The 20,515-nt window shown below is 55.8% G+C and overlaps 1 protein-coding gene across 1 annotated transcript in view; it reads left to right on the top strand.

Annotated features, from left to right (window-relative positions):
• The window catches only part of LOC143696058 (uncharacterized), a 137,503-nt gene that overhangs the window by 60,921 nt on the left and 56,067 nt on the right, over window positions 1-20,515 (top strand). Inside the window, exon 2 of the mRNA XM_077191264.1 lies at window positions 14,462-15,097. Coding sequence (XP_077047379.1) covers window positions 14,462-15,097 — 636 coding nt within the window. The remainder of the gene's footprint in view (window positions 1-14,461; window positions 15,098-20,515) is intronic.

The raw sequence follows: 20,515 nt of genomic DNA, 5'->3' as shown, positions 1-20,515 counted from the left end.
GCAGATATTCAATTATCTCCCTTGGAATTCATGTCTGGAATTCCTTACCTGGGCAATTCTCCACCTAGTGCAGGGTGGAAATAAGGGATGTAAATTTAAGGCAGGCTGTAGCCAGGATCCTGTCTCCTGTGGAATCTCTCCCCCAGGAAGCTGGGCTGGCACAGAGCCTGCCCTGGGACTTTGCTGTTGCCAACACCCAGCCAGGCCATCGGCTCCTGCCTAAGGAGTGCAAAGCAGCACCACTGGTGGCCAAGGGGCCCACGCCAAGTGTCCCTGAGGCCAGAAACAGCCGCCAGCACAGCTGAGCACGGGGGGGACCCCTCAGCCTGGCCTCAGGGGCTCTGAAGCCCCGGAGATTTGCACTTCCCGCCTGCAGCAGGACCATGGGAGCCCCACTGAGCCTGCCCTGAAGGCAACGCAGCAGCAGCCAGGGCTCCACAGCGGGCCAAGCCCCTGGGCCTGCCCACAGATCCTCTGCTCAAACCCTCGGGAATCCTGGCCACCCTCCCCTGGCACCTCCAGCCACTGCGGCCAAGCCTCGCTGCCGCTGCTGCAGCTCCAGCGCTGGCTGGGCCTGCACTGCCACAGCTGCTGGGGAGCACCGCGGCACAATTCCACCCTGGGGCTCACTCACACCCACACTCTGGGCTGCCTGCGACTGCACTGCTGCAAAATGTACCCATCCTGCTTCTTTTAAATCTTATTTCTCTGCTCAGAAAGGTTTCTCTACTCAAAGGTTTGCCTTTGGGAAAGAAATTTTAAAGGTTTTATTTAAGGGGTTCCCAGTCTGTTTGGATGTTAAACTCATCTCCACCACTCAATGGAGATGAGTTTAACATCCGAACAGACTGGGAATAGCCCAAAAGACACCCACAGAGATAAGGACCAGCAACAAAACATCAACGCCCCGCAGCAAACAGCAACCAACAGCTACCCCAGACACTGCCCCCGCACAGCTGGAGACACCTGGTCTGGAAAAGGCTGAGAAGGAAATCCAGGAGTGTGGGTGGAATTCACAGCAGAGGGGAAGAAATCCGAGTCTAACAGGAAACCAAACACTGAAAACTTACACGACTTGGAAGCAATGAACATTAAAGCAGTGGATTTAGATTGGTTCAGACTAGGTAAAGTTTAGGAAAAATCGAGTAAAACTGACATGTCATGGAATGATGTTTTCTGCACAGCCGGGCTATGTGTGGATGAAAGTATTTCTGTGTCCCATCCTGGCCAGAACCAAGTAATGCCTTGACTCTCTCACACTAAAGAGATTCTTGGAGAGTTTTTGTTTTCCCTACAGTTTCAGTGATAAGATTACAACATGAGAAACATTTTTAATAATAATCCTACTTTATATTGTCAGGTAGGTTTGGGACAGAAGGGTGAGAATCAATTTTTGGTCTGGGTTTTTCCATGTTCGCCTTTATGTTGCATTTTGCAAAATTGAAGAGCTTTAACCGTGATACTTTTAACTCTTAAATAGTTAATACTTTTTTTAAAAAAAGCAGATTCCGGGGGGCCACATGTGACTCACCAGATGGCAGCCCTGGAAGAGAAGCTTTGGTTCTAGTCAGCCAGGAGAGGAGCTTTAGGAATGCAAATGCACCCTGCTGGGCAAAGCCTGGCCAATGTACCTGGGTCTCTTGCCTGGGGCAGGAATTGGGCTGGTTCCCCCTGCCCCTCACCCCGAGCTCTGCCTGCTTGCGCTGATGGAATTTGCACAGCTCAAGGCAGAGCCCGGGGTGAGGATATCTGACCCTGCGACAGAAACGGGTGAAGCTGCAAAGGGAAACAGCAAATGGAGAATGTTGGGAAAACTTCACTATAAATAAATGGGGGGGAATCATCCCTCTGCCCACTCCAACGTGTGCTGTCACTGTCTATGTTATATAGGGTGGATTAGAGCACTGAGATGTTCTTGCTACCACAAGTTCCGGGAAATCAGTTGGGAATCCAAGTATTTGATGATTTAATTAGAGACAAATGGTCAATTGATGCAGCCCTGGCTGGAGAGAGCGGCCAAAGATGGGGAGAAGATGAACGGCCAGCAGAACAAATCCTACAACACCATGGACCAGCCCCTGGGAACCCCAACCAATTCATATCAGGAGCCACAGAACCCATTCCTCATTTCAATGGCACCATTAGATTACAAGCTGTCCTCGGAATAACCAACCAGACAGCTCCAGCTCCTGACCTTCCTGCTGAGCAATCCACTGAAATGAGGAACACAACATTTCACCATGGGATGGGATCAGATCATCTGTTAGCAGAGAAAAGAGGAGTTTGTGGAAAATCAAATGACTCAAACTGGTCTTGGCAAATAGAGACAAAGCAAAAGTGGTGAAACAGGTAACAAAGGAAACAAAAAAGCAGCTCATGTACCAGTCCAAACGTGGAAAGGATGGGAATGGGACATGGTTTTGTGGTTCCCTGGCAGACCATGGGTTAAACGAATGCTGCTTCTGCTCTGATGTGCTACAGCACCTCTCACCTTTTTACCATGCTCCGCACCTTGAGAGTGCAGCTCATTCAGCAGCTGAGCAAGGGGCCAGGGGCTTGTAGATAAGGAAGTAAGGGGCGAAACCACCAGCTTCAATAAATGTTATTAATTAACATGGACTGCTGCTCGCAGAAAGTCCCGCTAAATTCCTGAACGTCGAGAACAAAACAGACTTAACAGAGCCGTGAATATCGGCTGTTCTACAAAAGTGGGGGTGCACATTAACGAGGACGTGCAGTTGGCAGATCGGGAGGTCTGAACCTTCCAAGTACCTCAGCCAGTGGGCAAAGGGAGAGGGAGATGAGCCGGGAAAATGAGGATAAAAAGGAGGCTGCGAACTACAACAATGGCAGCGAGCGCACGGCAAATGCGCCACGGCCTCTCCCTCTGCTCAGCAATAAAGTCATTTGTACAGGACTCCTCTGTCTCCTCGGGGCACGGAAACCTCCGGCCACGTGAATTTCCCCGCACAGCCGCGGGCACGGGGCAGCCGCCCCTGTGCCAGCCACAGGAACCGGGCCGAGCCAGCGCTGCTCCGGCAGCGGCTCCTGCCGAGGCAGCGGCCGCAAGGAGACCGCGGGCAGCCGCTCCCGCAGCGCCCTCACGGCAGCGGCACCACGGGCCGGACACGGCACAAGGAACCCGCCTGAGCCCCCTGCCGCCCCCGAGGCCCGCAGCGAGCCCCGAGCCCCCGCACAACCCAGCGCGGCTCCCACCTGCGCTGCGGCCGCCTCCCAGCTCCGCCGCCGCCTCACCGGTGGGTCCCGGTCACTCCCAGTATGGTCCAAATCACTCCCGGTAGGATCCCAGTTGCCCCCGGCACGGTCCCAGCGGCTCCCAGTCATGCCCTGTATGGTTCCTTTCACTCTCAGTCCCTCTCAGGAAGAGCCCAGTGTGGCCCCAGGCACTTCCAGGATGAGCCCGGTCACACCTTACCCGATGCCATTTGCCCCCGCTGTGGTCCCAGTTGCTGCCAGTATAAGTCCAGTCACCTCCAGTTTGATCCCAGTTACTCCCAGACACTCCCAGTACTATGCCAGTCACTCCAAGTGTCACCCCATCAGTCCCAGTATGATCCCAGTATGACCCCAGCATGGGGCAGCTGCTCCCAGTATGATCCCAGTTGCTCCCTGCATTATTCCAGTTTCTCTTCTTCCCCCCTACTACAGATCTGATCACTCCCAGTATGATTCCAGTCAGTCCCAGGATGATCCAAACCATTCCCAGTCCCATCTCAATTGTCCCCTGCATGTTCCCAGTAGCCCTCAGTGTGGTCCCAGTATATCCCAGTATGATCTCTGCTGCCTCAGTTCTGCTCCCAGTGGGTTCTTTTCCCAGTCTGTCCCAGTCCATTCCAGTCTGTCCCAGTCTCTCTCCAGCAGCTGCTGCCCACCCCCCCTCCCAACCCCATTCCCGGGCACTGGGACCCCCCCCTGCACCCCCTTATCCTGCCCCAACACCCCCCTGCACCCCCTTTCCCGGGTATCCTCCTCTCCCAGCCCCTGGATCCCCCATTTCCGTGAGCCCAGGGAGCCCCGGGCCCCCATTCCCGGCCAGCCCGGGGCACCTCAGCCCCAGCCTCCCTTTGCTGGGATTTATGATCCCCCAAAGGAAAGGGAGAGAACAGCAGAGAGAGAGCGAGAGAGAAGGAGATTGGGAATCAGGGATCGGGTCCCAGCGCCCAGCCCTGCTCCGCCGGGGGTGGGACCCGCACCCGCAGCAAAAATTGGCTCCGCTGCTCCCGCTGCTTGCCCGGCTTTGGGCCGAGCCCAGCGGGGTCCGGGCAGAGTTTGAGCGCAGGGCCGGGAGTTCAGCAGAGCCCGGCCCGGGGGTCCCGCAGGGCGCGGCCCTGGAGGGTCCCAGACGGATCCCCGAGGGATCCAGAGGGGTGCCAGGAGGGGATCCAGGTGAATTCCCTGGAATTCGCCCTTTCCCCCTCCCCCCGCGCTCCCTCGGGCACTTTCGCTTTCGCGTCTCTGCAGCCGCGATCGGGGACGGCTGCGATGGCCCCAGCGCTGGGGCTGGGGGTGCTCCGGGGACTCCTGGGTCTCCTGGGGGACCCGGGGGCCGCGACCAAAGGTGAGTGGGACCCCCCGAAACCGGGACCCCCCTGAACCGCAATTCCCGGGCACCGGGACCCCCTTGATCTTCCATTCCCGGGCAGGGGAACCCTCCTGAACCCCCATTTTGGGTCATGCCACCCCCCCTCACTCCACTTCCCCAGCACCGGGACCCCCCTGTACCCCCTCATCTGGCACCGAGATCCCCTGAACCCTCATTTCTGTTCACCGGGACCCCCCTGAACCGCAATTCCTGGGCACCGGGAACTCCCTAAACCTCCATTCCCGGGTACCGGGACTCCCCTGAACCCCCATTTTCGGTCCTGTGACCCCCTCAGCACCCTTTTTCAGCACCGGGACCCCCCTGAACCCCCATTCCTGAGCACGCGGACCCCCTTGAGCGCCCATTTCTGGGCACAGGGACCCCCCTGTACCCCCTTGCCCAGCATTGGCACCGCCCTGTACCCCCTCATGTGGCCCCAGGACTCCCCTGAATCCCCATTTCTGGTCACCGACGCCCCCGGAAGCGCAATTCCCGGCCACCGGGACCCCCTTGAATCCCAAATTCCTTGAAGGAAACTCCCCCCGAACCCGCATTCCCCGGCACGGGAACCCCCTGAACCCCAATTTTTGGGCACTGGGACCCCCCTGCCCCCCCCCCTAATCCGGGCCTAGGATCCCCCCGCACCCCCGTCAGTGCTCTGGGACCCCCTGCACGCCCATTCCCGGCCACCTCGTCCTTCCCAGACCCCAGACCCGCCCTTTTCCTCGGCTTTTGGACCCCCAGATCTCCCAAATTTCGGCGTCCCCCCAGTTCTTCATTGCTGGCGCTTCCTGGAAGGGGTTCCAGGGGATCCCGGAGGGTCCCCTGGGGTTCCAGGGGGTCAAGAGACCCCCCTTGAACGTTCATTTTGGGGCACTGGGACCCCCCCTGTACCCCCTTCCTCAGCCCCGATAACTCCTGCACCCCCTTATCTGCAGCCTGGAACCCCCTGAGCCCCCATTCCCGGGCAGGGAAACCGCCCTGAACCCCAATTTCTGGGCACCGGGATCCACTACATCCCCTTACCCGGCACCGGGACCCCCTGAACCTCAATTTTCAGACACCAGGACCCCTTGAACCCTGGAACTCGGGAATGGAACCCCCCGGAACCCCATTCCTGGGCACCGGGACCCCAGTGCATCCCGTTATCTGGCCCTGGGACCCCCTGCACCCCTTTTCCCAGCACCAGATCCCAGCCAGGCCATTATCTGGCACCGGCCCCCCTGAACCCCCATTCCTGGGCACCGGGACGCCACTGCATCCCCTTATACAGCACCAGGACCCCCTGAACCCCCATTCCACTGCACCAGGACCCCCGTGCACCCCCATATCCGAGATTGGAACCCTCCCAAACCCTCCGTTCTCAGGCACAGGGACCCCCCCCTGCACCCCCTTATCCAGCACGGGGACCCTCCTGCACCCCCTCATGCAGCACCAATGCCCCCCGCACCCCCTTTCCCGGCCCTCCCCCTCTCAGACACCCCAGCCCCCGCTTTTCCTTGACCCCAGCACCCCCTGGACCCCCACTCCTGCCTTCCACAGCCCCCACCCACCACCTTCCTCAACACCGGGGCCCGTGCACCCCCTTTCCTGGGCACAGGGACCCCCTGGACACCCCATTGTTATAAAATTGACTCAAAACGAGTAATTTCCAATCAAAGAATTTATTAATTATTGAAGCAGTTATACTACGTAAGCAAAGGCTCAGCGCTGGGCGACAGGGGAGTCTCCGCTCCACCAACTGCCGCACCAACTAGTTTCTGATTCAGTCCTTTTATCCTCTCCATCCTTCAGGAGTCCATGTTATCTCAGAGTTCTCTGCGCCTGCGCTGGTTGTTGCTAGGGGGTCATCCTTCTGTCTCCTGGTGGTCGGTGATAAAGGCTGCGGAGTCTTCCTCAGCCGCGTCTTCTTCACCCTATGTCCTTATTTGGTGACTTCTCTGTGAAAAATTACCAAAATCTTATGATTAACGCAATATGTGCCCTATCAAGCTTAAGCAGGCAAATGTCCTGCCTTGCAAACTGTGCCCTATCAAGCTTAAGCAAGCAAATGTCCTGCCTTGCAGACTGTTTATCTGCCCCTGCCCCTTCCCCAGCTTTTCCCTGGTCGTTATCTCTGTGAGTTATCTGCTTGTACCATTTGCTGGGTGGGACTATGTGTGGGCTCCTGCAACCCCTTCCCTGGTATCCTTGTAGCTCATATCTCATGAAGTAGTACAGAAATAGTCAGCAGACAACTCTTGTAACACACTGGTCTCTTTTTCATGACGAACAAAACGTAGTCCCTCATCTCAATTCCCCCCAATTTATTTATAGGAAAGTTTTCCCAACATTCTCCATTTGCTGTTTCCCTTTGCAGCTTCACCCTGCTTTTTTTAAAAAAAGTATTAACTATTTAAGAGTTAAAAGTATCACGGTTAAAGCTCTTCAATTTTGCAAAATGCAACATAAAGGCGAACATGGAAAAACCCAGACCAAAAATTGATTCTCACCCTTCTGTCCCAAACCTACCTGACAATATAAAGTAGGATTATTATAAAAAATGTTTCTCATGTTGTAATCTTATCACTGAAACTGTAGGGAAAACAAAAACTCTCCAAGAATCTCTTTAGTGTGAGAGAGTCAAGGCATTACTTGGTTCTGGCCAGGATGTGCAACAGAAATACTTTCATCCACACATAGCCCAGCTATGCAGAAAAAATCATTCCATGACATGTCAGTTTTACCCGATTTTTCCTAAACTTTACCTAGTCTGAACCAATCTAAATCCACTGCTTTAATGTTCATTGCTTCCAAGTCGTGTAAGTTTTTAGTATTTGGTTTCCTATTAGACTCGGATTTCTTCCCCTCTGCTGTGAATTCCGCCCACACTCCTGGATTTCCTTCTCAGCCTTTTCCAGACCAGGTGTCTCCAGCTGTGCGGGGGCAGTGTCTGGGGTAGCTGTTGGTTGCTGTTTGCTGCGGGGGCGTTGATGTTTTGTTGCTGGTCCTTATCTCTGTGGGTGTCTTTTGGGCTATTCCCAGTCTGTTCGGATGTTAAACTCGTCTCCATTGAGTGGTGGAGATGAGTTTAACATCCGAACAGACTGGGAACCCCTTAAATAAAACCTTTAAAATTTCTTTCCCAAAGGCAAACCTTTGAGTAGAGAAACCTTTCTGAGCAGAGAAATAAGATTTAAAAGAAGCAGGATGGGTACATTTTGCAGCAGTGCAGTCGCAGGCAGCCCAGAGTGTGGGTGTGAGTGAGCCCCAGGGTGGAATTGTGCCGCGGTGCTCCCCAGCAGCTGTGGCAGTGCAGGCCCAGCCAGCGCTGGAGCTGCAGCAGCGGCAGCGAGGCTTGGCCGCAGTGGCTGGAGGTGCCAGGGGAGGGTGGCCAGGATTCCCGAGGGTTTGAGCAGAGGATCTGTGGGCAGGCCCAGGGGCTTGGCCCGCTGTGGAGCCCTGGCTGCTGCTGCGTTGCCTTCAGGGCAGGCTCAGGGGCGGCTCCCATGGTCCTGCTGCGGGCGGGAAGTGCAAATCTCCGGGGCTTCAGAGCCCCTGAGGCCAGGCTGAGGGGTCCCCCCGTGCTCAGCTGTGCTGGCGGCTGTTTCTGGCCTCAGGGACACTTGGCGTGGGCCCCTTGGCCACCAGTGGTGCTGCTTTGCACTCCTTAGGCAGGAGCCGATGGCCTGGCTGGGTGTTGGCAACAGCAAAGTCCCAGGGCAGGCTCTGTGCCAGCCCAGCTTCCTGGGGGAGAGATTCCACAGGAGACAGGATCCTGGCTACAGCCTGCCTTAAATTTACATCCCTTATTTCCACCCTGCACTAGGTGGAGAATTGCCCAGGTAAGGAATTCCAGACATGAATTCCAAGGGAGATAATTGAATATCTGCCTTGGGTCTGGCTCTTTTTCTTGCAAGGCCAATGGCAAAAGCTGTACCCATGGCATCTTGGTTTCTATCTCCGGCTTCCAAAGGTGTTTCTTTATTTCCCCATTCATTCTTTCTACCCAACCCGAGCTCTGGGCTTGCCAGGGGTTATGGAGGTCCCATTGTATTCCTAAAGCTGCCATAACCCCCTGAAGGGTCTTTCCTGTAAAATGAGTTCCCCATCTGAATCTATTGCTCCCACAATCCATTATCTTTGAATTATTTCTTTTAGAAATAGGTTAATAAGTGATCCAGTGCTTGCTGAAGCAGTCAGAATTGCTTTTGCCCCCCTGTTAGGTGCCATGGTGTCAGCAGAAGATTTTGAAGCCTTCCTGCTCAGGGCATTTCAGTGCCAGGCTCTTACAAGCACCCACAGCTCCGCGGGTTGAGCTGAGCATGGGCCGGTGACCTGCGCTTTGTCTGATTCCCCTTCCTTAATAACAGCCTGTCTTGTAGCTCTTTTCCCTCCTGCTGCCCTTGCAGAGCCATCCACAAACACATTGTCTCCCTCAGGCCAGGGAATGTCCCATCAATCTCTCCCAGCCTGGCTCGGGAGCTCTGTCCCTTGAGTGCAGTCCTGGGTTCCTTGCCAGCCCCTCTCCAGGCTGTTCAAACAGGAGGCTGGGTTAAACCCTTGCCCTGTCCTCAGTTCTGAATCCTCCTGTGCCACTGAACAAGTTTCATACTGTAATCACCGAGCCCTGCTCATCCATTGAGAGGCTCTTTTGGTTGTCAAAGCTTTAACTTGATGCCAGACTTGAACTCTAGGAGATCCTCCTGTTGTCATCAGTTTTCAGCCTCTGCTCCCACGGAAGCTGTGGCTGCACAATTCTGCAGACAATGAGGCTGCTCTCTGGCCACTGGGTTAAACATTTTAGCACAAGAATTCCTTTGGCAAGACCCTGTTTAACGTCCACCTATAATTCAAATTCTTTTTCCCTGTCTGGAAGGCCCAGGCCACTCGCCTCAGTTAATCTTAATTTTAACACTTGAAAATTCTGTGTTTCCTCCTTGTGTCCATCCATCCAGTTTGTTGACTGGCAGGATAGGAGTGTTGTAGGGAGACACCCTTGGCTCCAAAAGCCCTGCCTTTAACAGGGACTCAATACCAGGCTGTGAGCCCTTCCTTCCCTCTCTTGGAACAGGGTAGTGCTTGTCCTGGTTGCTTTAATTTGTAGAGGCTCCATATCTAATTTTCTGTATTTCCCTGGGGCTGCCCACACTTCTGGGTTCACTTCAGCATAGGCCTTGTCAGACTTTTGACACAGAGGTACAACAGAACTAGCCTCTGTATCCCTTTTTACAGTATTAAAATCCAGCTCTCAAACTCTTTCCTAGTTAATTACAATCACAGGAGGAAGAAAAAGAAATTCATTTATTTCAAACCTATCCCCCACAGCTTCTAATAGTGGTTGAACAAATCATACCTGCTCATCTTTCCCACTCATTCCCTTAAAAATTAAAATATTCCTTTACTATTTTCCCCTTTAGGTCTAAGATTCAGAGCAGATTGAGAGGCCCCTGTGTCCATCAGGAAATGCCTCCTCTCAATGCAGACCCACCTGAATGTTCTCAAGGGCTCCAGTGTGGAGGGTCCCTGGTGTGATGGGAGCCGTGACAGCCCTGCCAATCCATGTCCATCACGGGCTGGACTTGCTGGTCCTGAGGGTGCTGCTGTCTCTGCTTGCAGTGTCCTTGTGCCCTGCAGCTGGAGCCCTGATTCCTTGCCAGGGGCTGTTTGGGTGGGCTGTGCCCTGCCGAGGAGGGCAATGCCTCTGCCGGGTGCTTGTGGCCGAGCCGTGCCCTGGGTGCTGGGGCCCCCTTGGGCCCTGGGGCTGATCCCTCAGGGGCTGTAGGAGCTCTGCCCTGGCCTTTGCCTTCAGCTTGGCCTTTTGCTGCTCCCTTCTTGCATTCACCTGCTGGGCCTTTGTGCCCAAGTGCTGCAGGGCCTTCTTCTGCCCCTCCTGCAGCCCCCCTCAGTGCCTGTGGGTGCTTGTCTTGCTTTACAAGACAGGTGTCTGCTTGGGAAGGCAGAAAAAGCCCCTCTTGGAATGGAGAATGCAAAGCCCCTCCCTCTTAATTTTTAGGATAGTGAAATCAAGGGGCTCTCAGGCAAAGATATGGGATTAGGAATAACGGTTCTTTACTAGCGTGTATAATATAATAATAGTAGTGTGTATAAACAGCTCCGGCAGTGACAACAAACAGAGCCCGGAGCCGGTCCCGGCCTTTCGGCTGCGGCGCTTTCCCCTTGGGTGCAGTTCCGGGCATGGCCGGCAGGGGCGCCGGTGGCTCCCGCGGGGCGGGGCAGCGCATCCCTGCCATGGGAACCTCTCTTCACGGCAATAGAGCAATCCCTTCATCTAACTCTTTCACTTTTTTACCTTCTATAGCCTTTCTCCCGTGTTTTGAGAAAGAATTTGGAGAGGGCTGCCTTTTAACTGAGCTCCTAGTGTTTCGATAAGGTGCTTCCTGTAGAGAGAGGGGTTTTCCCTGAACAGCAGGAGCTGTGGTTACCAAGGGGACGTAACTCAGAGCAGGAGGGGTCAGGGGAGGATATCCCGCCGAGGCTCGGTCGGAGTGTGGGCAGGGTGTGCTGCCGGAATCGCCAGAGGGGGATCTTCCCGTGGAGGCCGAGCCGGAGCGTGGGCAGCCCCCACATGGCTTCTGGCGGCTGATCCGGCAGCTCCCGGCAGAGAAAAGGCAGGTGGGAGACCCCGGCAGCAGCAGCGGCGCTGCCCAGCGCAGCTGGCACGGGCAGGGCAGCCGGGGATGGGATGGCTGGGACCCGCCCTCGGTGCGGTCGGCGCGGTGACCTCGGCCCACGCGGCAGGACAGAGCAACCCCATCTTGCCCAGCATGGCCGGTAGAGCGGCCGCGGGCCGGGCAGTGGGGCCAGGGCACACAAATTCACCGCCAGCGCCGGGGCAGGTGGAGCTGCCCTGGGCAGTGAGCCCGCACCTGGGATGGAAACCGGGGCAGGCGGAGCTGAGGCGGGCAGCGAGCCGGGACCCGGGACAGGCGCCTCGGCCGCCAACGGAGGGGGCAAGAGCTGCAGAGGATCCCACTCTCTTTCTGACTTTTCCTCTTGTTCCCCTCCCTTTCATTTCCCCTTTTTATTTTCTTGGTTTTTTCCTCGGCTGTTTCTGATACTTCAAAGATTTTTATTCTCCTAAAATCTCCTGTCTAACATATGGCATCTTCTCTTTCTTCTAGATTAAATGGGTTTTTTTCCAAATAAATCCAGAAGCTAACAAATCTAAACTTCTGCTTGGATATTTTGAAATGGTCGACGAGCTAACTCATGACCTCCTAATGTTGTTTTTCCCATCACCTTTTTATTTATCCTTTGGCAAATTAAGCATCTTTCAGTGACTTGCTTTGCTACACCAAAAATCCCAGTGCACCCAAAATTCCTTAAAAAATGATCACACAAAGCTTGAGTACGCCAGTGGGGTTTCTGATGCACGTCTTCTAATCTTTTCCTAGTAAGCACATTTTATTAAGTAATTGTCTTCCATGTAGAAGTTTCTATTTCCCTGATTTATCTTGTTCATTTCCTATCTTGTTTAATTCTTTTTTCTCGGCTTCCCTAAACTTTGGAATTTCCAGTTTTTTCTCGTTTGGAGTTAATATTAACATAACTCTTTCAGCTCCATTTTCTGCTGCATCCTTAGCTTTGTGATGTGCCCCCAGTTTGGCCAGTTTGCCTCTCCTTTGGCCCGGGCCGGGTTCCCCCCGCCCGCAGCGGCTGGGAGCAGCCGAGAGCCCCGCGCTGCCCATGCCGACCTGGCCCGGCTCCATGGCCGCTGCTGCCGCGGGCTGCGAGGGCTGCGGGAACGGGGCACCGAGGGTGTGGCTGCTGCTGGGGGAGGAGGAGGAGGGAGGGAAGGGCAGGGATGGAGAGGGAGGAGGAGGCGGGGTAAGGGGGGAGGAGGGGGAGAAGGAATGGAAGGGGCGGGATGGAAGAGGAGCAGGAGGTGGGGATAACACGGAGGAGGAGGAGGAGGGGGGATGGAAGAGGAGGAGCGGGAGGAGAAAGAGCAGGGAAGGAGGCGGGGTTAGGGGGAGGAGGAGAGGGAGGTGGAGATAGGACAGAGGAGGAGCGGGAGGAAGAGGAAGAGGAGGGACAAGGGCGGATCAAGGCTGAGCTGAGGGAGCCACGCGGTCTCGATCCCTGCCTGAATTCGCAGCCCCCACCTGTGGGATCATCGCCCCCCCCATGGCTCCGGTGAGCGGGGAGGGGGAGCCCGGCCCGGATATCCCGGGGGGTCCCTGGGTTGGGTTTTTGGGGGGATGTTTGGAGAATGAAGAAGTCCAAGGCTGAGCGGAAAAGGCCCCTCGGGGGGACGTCGGGGGGTGGCGGTGGCGGCTGCCGGCAGAGGCAGCCTGGAGGAGCAGAGCCCTGTGTCCCCCAGGAGGCCAAAGTGGGGAGGCCAGAGAGGTGGGAGCGCCGCCATTGGCGGGAGCCTCAAGAGCCTGGAGAGGGGCAGGGGGGACTCCTTGGAGCCGCTGCAGCCCAGAGCAGAGAATGAGGGGAGAAGGGAGCCCGGGAGCCCAAAGAGCCCCGGCATCCCGAAATGGGGAGAGCCAAGAGAGGGGAGCTTTTGGCATTGCTGGCACTGCCAGCAGCCTGGGCAGGGCGGGCACCCAGGAGAAGGGGGACCCCCAATCCAAGTTTGACCCCAGCAGCTGGGACAGGGGGGAACCCCTGAACACCAGAGGGGAGGGACCAGGGACGGGCAACCCCTGGGAGGCTTTTTCAGGGCTGAATTTTGGTGTTTGGGAGGGTTTTCTGGAGCCCAGATGGCCGGACTACCGATGTACCTGGGCAGAGAGACCTTCAAAGTCAACGTGTGTTGGGGTAGATGAAACAGGAAAGCCTTATAAATATTATTGTCTGGCCTTTCATTCCAATCTTGCTTATAGTTACTATATTCTCAAAAGCTTTTGAGAGTATAGGAACTCTAAGCAAGATTGGAATGAAAGCAAGCTTTTAGATTCCTTAGTTACTGAACAAAAGGAAAACAATGGTGTGGCCCGACTGAAGGTAATCCCCTTCTGATGAAACAATTCCCTCTGCTTGCAGACAGGTCCAAGGGTCAGAGCAGACCCTACTAGCTCAGCAGAAGGGCTCCAAAGAGGTGTTTTTAGGGTTGAAAATGTAACACAGTATGGTGATGTAATGATTCTTACAGGCTATATGTAAATGCTAAAGGATTTGTATCTTGTACTGGACTGGTTAGTGAGAAATAGAATATTTAACACAGAAGAATTATTGTATTGTAACGGGAACCTTACTCTCTTACACTCTTACCCTCTTACTCTCTCACCCTCTCATCCTCTCCCTCCCTCTCTTCTCTCAGGCCTGCTCCAAGCTGTGCCTGGCAGCTCCAAGCAGGGCCCTGCACCCAGGCCCTTTGCAATAAACCACAAATTCCACGACCTGGCTGCAGAGATCTCTCGTCTCCGTCCATCCCCACTGTGCTACCCCCGACGCTCCTACAAACGCGCTCATCCCTTGTTTTCCCCAAACCAGGATTTCCCATTGCCAACCCTGAGAGGCTGCGAGGAAGAGGAAGATGCTCCGGGACACTGAGGCAGGTGAGGAGGAAGTCAGTGCCCCTTTCCCCTCTGTGCTGCTCCATCTCCCAGCCCAGCAGGGCCCTCGGCTGCAGCACAGCCCTGGGGGGATCTCGTTGCCCTTGCCTGTGGCACGGAGGCAAATCCCATGCTGTCCTTGTCCTTCCTTGCCCAGAGCAGGAGCTGAGCATGGAGAGCAGGGAGGACAAATGCCCACGGCAGAACCTGGTGGCAGAGGCCGTTTTGAGCAGCTCCACGGTGCAGGAAGCCAACGGGGAGGAAAAGGCCCGGAGATGCCGCACGAGGAGGGGCTGCAAACGCAGATGGCGGGGATGTGAGGGGGAAAGAGGCAGCCTGGGCCGGGAAGGCGGCCGGAGATGGAGCCAGAGCTCGGAGCCGGTGCTCCATGAGCAGCTCCATGATGGGGAGAAGCCCCACACGTGCATGGAGTGTGGGAAGAGCTTCAGGTGGAACTGCCACCTGATCAGGCACCAGAGGATCCACACTGGGGAACGGCCCTACGAGTGTGGGGAGTGTGGGAAGAGCTTCAACCAGAGCTCCAACCTGCTCAAGCACCAGAGGACCCACACTGGGGAGAGACCCTATGAGTGTTCCGAGTGTGGGAAGAGGTTTCAGACCAGCTCCAGTCTCCTCCAGCACTATCAGAGTCACACAGAGGAGAGGCCCTTCCAATGCCCCGACTGCGGGAAGGGATTCAAGTACAACTCCGACCTCGTCAGGCACCGGCGCGTCCACACTGGGGAGAGGCCCTACGAGTGTGATAAATGCAGGAAGAGGTTTCAGACCAGCTCCAATCTCCTCCTGCACTATCAAAGTCACACAGAGGAGAGGCCATTCCGCTGCCCTGACTGCAGGAAGGGATTCAAGCACAACTCCGACCTCATCATTCACCAGCGCATCCACACAGGGGAGAGGCCCTACGAGTGTCCCCAGTGTGGGAAGAGCTTCTCCTGCAGCTCTCACTTGACCCGACACCAACGGAGGCACCGGTAAGGGAAGCCCTGCGAGTGCCCCGAGTGCGGGAAGAGCTTCGTGCGCTGCTGCAGCTCCATCCCCCACTGGAGGAGGCACTTTGGGCACAGCCCTGGTCACTCACATTCCCTGTGATCCATGTTGGGAACACTCCTGGCTGCTTCTCCTTTGGTTTGGCCTGAATTTTTTTCTCTTCTCCCTCTCTCTCTACTCCAAAATCCAAGAGGGATCGATCTGTCACCTCAAAACCACTCAAATTCCACTGAAAATAACTGAATGTTAACCCAAAAAGGCTCAATCCTACCTTAAATTCCTTGTTCCCTCCTAAAAAAAACTCAATCCCATGCCAAACTCAATCCATTCCACAGCCGCCAGGGTGAGATGGGGTTGGAAGGAGATTGGGAGAAGTGGGATCCCAATTTGAAGCAATGGGATGGGGATTGTGTGGGGCTGGGTGTGTGGGTTGTATTTGATAGGAAATAAAACTTTCAGAGTTACTGATTTCTGTCCCATTTATTTTCAGTCAATTCTGTTTGCAGAGTGCCACCTTCTCAGCTGATTCAATTCCTATAAAAATCCCATTTTTTAATTCATCTAACCCAAACAATCCAAAAACCAATATTGAAATAAAACCACCCACACACAATTAATTTTTTTAAAATAATTTTAATTTTTCAAGAGTACTTAAGGATGTTATTAAAGTTTAATTGTTTGGTTGAAATGTCTGAGAAATTATAGTGGTGTTTGGTTTTGTGTTTAGTATATTTGTAATATGAATTGTTTAACTAAGAGGTGTTAGATTGCTTGTTTGTTTCTTTAGATTTTTTTATCTAAAGTACATTAGTCATCAAGTTAAAATTTTCAAAAGGTATTTCTTGATATATAATTTATTTATATGCATTGGTAATATTATAGTAATAGTTATTTTTCGTTTGAGTTAAATCTTAGTTGGAGTATTGTAAAGAAGAGTTGAGATTTTTTTAATTATAATTTATTTAATTTCAATTATTATTTCTTTGTTTATAATTTTATTGCAATTTGTTGAGGGGATAGGAAGGAAGTTCAAGGGCAGGAACATTTTTTCCTGGCTGGGAACTGGAATTCCAGACCCAGGGAGTGTGTGCAGGACCCCACAGACTGGGATCAAATATGGGCTGGGATCAAAGATGGACTGGGATCAAATATGGGCTGGGATCACATGGACTGGGATCACATAGATGGGGATCCTGTGGGTTAGAACCCTCCAGACCAGGATAGCCTGGAGTGGGATCAAATATGGACTGGGACTGTATGGACTGGGATCCCAGGTTTCTGGGACCATATGGATCAGGACCACACAGACTGGGATCAAATATGGGCTGGGACTGTTTTTTAAAGTAACTTTGTTATAAGTTTTTATTTCTGTTGTTAATTAAGCTTGTGAAAAGGCTGCTTGGGTGGGATAACATCCAATGCACACGGGATGAGGACACCTGTACAGATCTGCCAACTATCAGCACTCCCCGTCTGAAGGCAGAGTGCACCAAGGCCCAAAACCTGGAGGTGATAAAGAGAAGGAGCCAAAACCACAGCCAAGAAACACACATGCTCTGAAAAGGCAGACCCAGGGAGGGGCCATGTAAAATCATTCCTGGAATATGTAAAGTAGTTTATGGGTATGCATGAGGGTCTATGAATATGCACCAGGCTGATGTAAGGGGAAAGGTATTTCAGGGTGATGCTGATTCCTTGGTTGTGGTTTTAGTCCATTCTTATCAGCTCCAGTTTTTCGGCTTTGCTCCACTCTGACTCTGAGAAATTGAGGTTTTGGGATTTTTAGTATGTTGTGGATGGAAGCAAAATGGAGGGCACAGTGTTTTGTCCTGGGTTTCTTCTTCATGCTTCTTCCTTCTTCTTCATGTGTTTGGGTGGCTTTTTGTATTTGGGCAGAAATTCCACATTGCAGGCTCTTTGGGATCAGTTATTGGCTTAAACGGGAAAATAATCTAGGTGTCAGTTCCTAATTGGATAGTTTAGTCTTAAAAGACCTTGGAACAAGAGATTGTTGGCCATTTTGTGCCTTCTACTGAAAAGCTGCTGAACTCCCAGTAATGAGGCTGTTTTACTGATAAGAAATAATAAACACTTGAGTCTGAACATGAATTACTGTCTCAAGTGCCTTCAATCCAGAGCCAGTGAAACCAACAACTGGTACCCCACAGCTTGAGGTAGTGCCAAGGCAGAACTTGTTCATGCTCTTTTCCCCTGGTGGTTTTCTACTCCCGTCCAGACTCTGATAGCAAAGCCGTGCTGGTGACAAAAGATTGACCTTGGCATCCTGGGGCACTTTCTGGGTGGGTGTTTGAATCTGCTTTTCCAGGCCTCGGGCTGAGCAGGGTGAGGCCGAGGCCTGGGCCCCTCCAGGCGGCGCCGGGAGCGCCCGGGGCAGCGGCGAGGGGCGGCCCTGAGGGGCGGCACAGGGGGCATTTCCCCCGAGCGGGCGGGCGGGCGGGCGGCGGGGAAAGGCGCCCTGGGCACAAGGGCAGGCACAAGGGCCCCGGCTCTCTGCAGTGCGGGCGGCCCAGCGCCGATCGCTGCTCCCGGAGCCGCTGCCAGGGCCGGGTCTCCTCCCCGCCGCTGACCCTGCACCTGCAGCGCTGCCTCCGCCTCTGCCGGGCTCCCCGGCACGGACGGCAAGGACGTGGACACGCTGCAGCAGGGGCCCAGCAGGGACACCCAGATGGTGCCAGGGCTGCAGCTCCTCTCCTGCAAGGAAAAGCTGACACAGCTCGGCTTCTTCAGCCTGGGAAAGAGACCCAGCCTTGATCCAGCTGTGGCCTTCCAGTACCTGAGGGCAACACACAAGAAAGCTGGACAGGGACTTTGTACGAGGGCAGGCAAGGACAGGACAAGGGAGCATGGATCCAAATGGAGAGAGATTAGGTTTAGGTAAGGGATTCAGAAAAAAGGCTCTCCTGGAACAGGTTGCCCAGAGAAGGTGGGCATGTCCCATCCCTGACAGTGTTCAAGCCAGGCTGCATGGAGCTCTAGACAAGCCGGTCCAGTGCAAGGGGTCCCCAGCCACAGCAGGGGGGTTGCAGCCATGGGATTTTCCAGATCCCTTCCAAGCCAAACCATGCCACGACTCCATGATTCTGGGATACTTCCCCTCCTCATCCTCTGGCAGAAAAAGAAACTTGGCCCCAAGTTCCACACTGCAGACCATGTCTTTTGGCAGCCTGCAACTGTGTCTCTGTGTCAACAGAGGATGAAAAGAGATGACATTACTGACACGATTTCCCTTTTCTACTTGAAAAGTAAATGCTCTGCTCCTGTCCACTCTGGCAAAATTGTCAGAAGAGGCAATTGTTCCCCATGAAAAGCTCTTCTTCTCATGCAAAGAAGAAAGAAGCCAGAAGCCAACAGTCTTCGTTATTGCTACATTGTTTTCTTTGGTTACTTCTCTAATAGGAATGACTTTGGGATGTGATTTGTTTGTTTCTCTCTTTCGTTCCTTGGGGCGCGCGGCGGCTCCTCCGTTGTGTTCGCGGGGGCAACGGAGGAACGGCCGCGAGCTCCGGCAGCTCTGCAGCAGCAGCAGCAGCGCTTCTCTTGATTGGTTTTCCGCTTGACTTTTCACTCGCTCCCCATCCCCTTCTCCCTCGCACACTCACTCTACTCCCGTCCCGTCCCGTCCCGTTCCGTCCATGTTCCACCTCTCCCAGCCCGGCTGATGCCGCGTCCCGCAAGGCGCCCCTCGGCGGAGCCGCCCCGTGCCCGCCCCTGCCCGGCCCGCCGTGGTTCCGCCTCGGCCGGGCTCTCTCCGTCCTGGCTGTGGCGCCGCTGGAGGAGCCGCTCGCTCTGGTGCTGGCGGAGCAGTGCGGGCTTTTGGCTGCGCCTGGCGCGGGCTCTGGCCCAGCCCCGGCCGAGGCCCCGGCCCCGAACGAAGCCCCTGCCGCGGTTCCGCCCGCGGCCGCCCCGCTGCTGCCCGGCTCCCGCCCCGTGGCCGACAGCGTGGCCGGCAGCTGCCCCGCTCCGAGCTCCGCCGCTCGCCAGCTCGGCCGCCGGCCCCGAGCCGCCGCAGCCCGGGGCGGCTCGGCAAGCAGCAGCGCGCCGGGCGGGCGGGTGCCCCGGGCAGAAGAGCACGGGCGGAGAGGCCTCCCCTGGAGCAGCTCTAGCGGCAGGGCCCACTGCTGGGCAGCGGCGGCTGCGGCAGCGTTTACTCCGGTCCCCGCCTCGCCGACGGCGCCCCGGGAAGAGACGGGGCCGGCTCGGAGGGTGGCGGCGGGCGGCGGGCGATGAGCTCAGCCCGCCGCTGGCCTTGGCTCGCAGGCGGCCATCAAGCGAGTGTCCCGGGAGCACATCTCGGAGTGGGCGCGGCTGGGGAGTGAGCGGGGCCAGCGGGAGGAGCCGGCGGGGCGTGCCGGGCGGGGCTGAGGCGAGGCCCGGCAGGGCGGCAGCCGGAACGCTGCGAGGGCAGCGAGCGTGGAGTGAGCGGAGGCCGCGCAGCGCCCCGGGCCGGGCCATGGCGAGCCGCGGCGGGGCCGGGCTGGGGCTGCCCAAGGCGCGGCGCAGCATCGGCCCCGCTGACGGCATCGCGGTCCCCCCGCAGCGCAAGGGCGCCCTTGTGGCCCTGGAGCTGGCGCTGCTGTGGATGGTGTCGCGGCCTGGCTTCCCCGGCGTCGTGCGGCTCCTGGACTGGTTCGAGGTGCCCGAGGGCTTCGCGCTGCTCATGGAGCGTCCGCAGCGCTGTCAGCACCTCTGGTACTTCCTGCACGAGCGGCGGTTCCTGACAGAGCCCGTGGCGCGGGGGCTGTTCCGCCAGGTGCTGGAGGCCATGGGGCACTGCAGCAGCCGCGGCGTCCTGCACCCCCACATCAAGGCCGAGAACGTCCTCGTCGACCTGGCCACGGGCGAGGCGAAGCTCATCGACTTCGGCTGCGGCACGATCCTCCAGGACACGTTCTACACCCGGATGTCAGGTGAACCCAAAGCCGGGGCCCAGCTGGGCAGCAGAAGTTCCTCCCTTGGCTGGCAGAGGGGGAAGAGGGAGGGAAGGAAGGAGGCAAGGAAGGAGGGGGAATCCTTCTTCAGCCAGCTGCAGCCAAGTTGCTTTGTGGCAGGGCAGGGCCTGGCTGTTGTGGAACAGGAGCTGGCTGGGAGGGAGGGAGCAGCATGGGCCTGATGAGCTGCGCCCGTGTCCCATAGGAACGCCGGAGTACAGCCCACCGGAGTGGATCCTCTTTGGCTGCTACCATGGCCAGCCAGCCACCATCTGGTCCCTGGGCATCCTGCTCTATGAGCTGCTCTGAGGGCACCTTCCTTTCCACAGGAACGAGGACATCGTCTGGGGCCAGCTCTTCTTCCGGCCCTGGGTGTCTCAAGGTGGGGATGCGCCTTCAAGGCACGAGGGGAAGAACGGGGTTGGGAGGGGCGGCTGGCACATAAG

Source organism: Agelaius phoeniceus, chromosome 28 (genome assembly GCF_051311805.1).
Source record: "Agelaius phoeniceus isolate bAgePho1 chromosome 28, bAgePho1.hap1, whole genome shotgun sequence".
Lineage (NCBI taxonomy): Eukaryota > Metazoa > Chordata > Aves > Passeriformes > Icteridae > Agelaius > Agelaius phoeniceus.
Note: the sequence above shows the minus strand (reverse complement) of the source record. Positions and strands in the feature narration are given on the sequence as shown.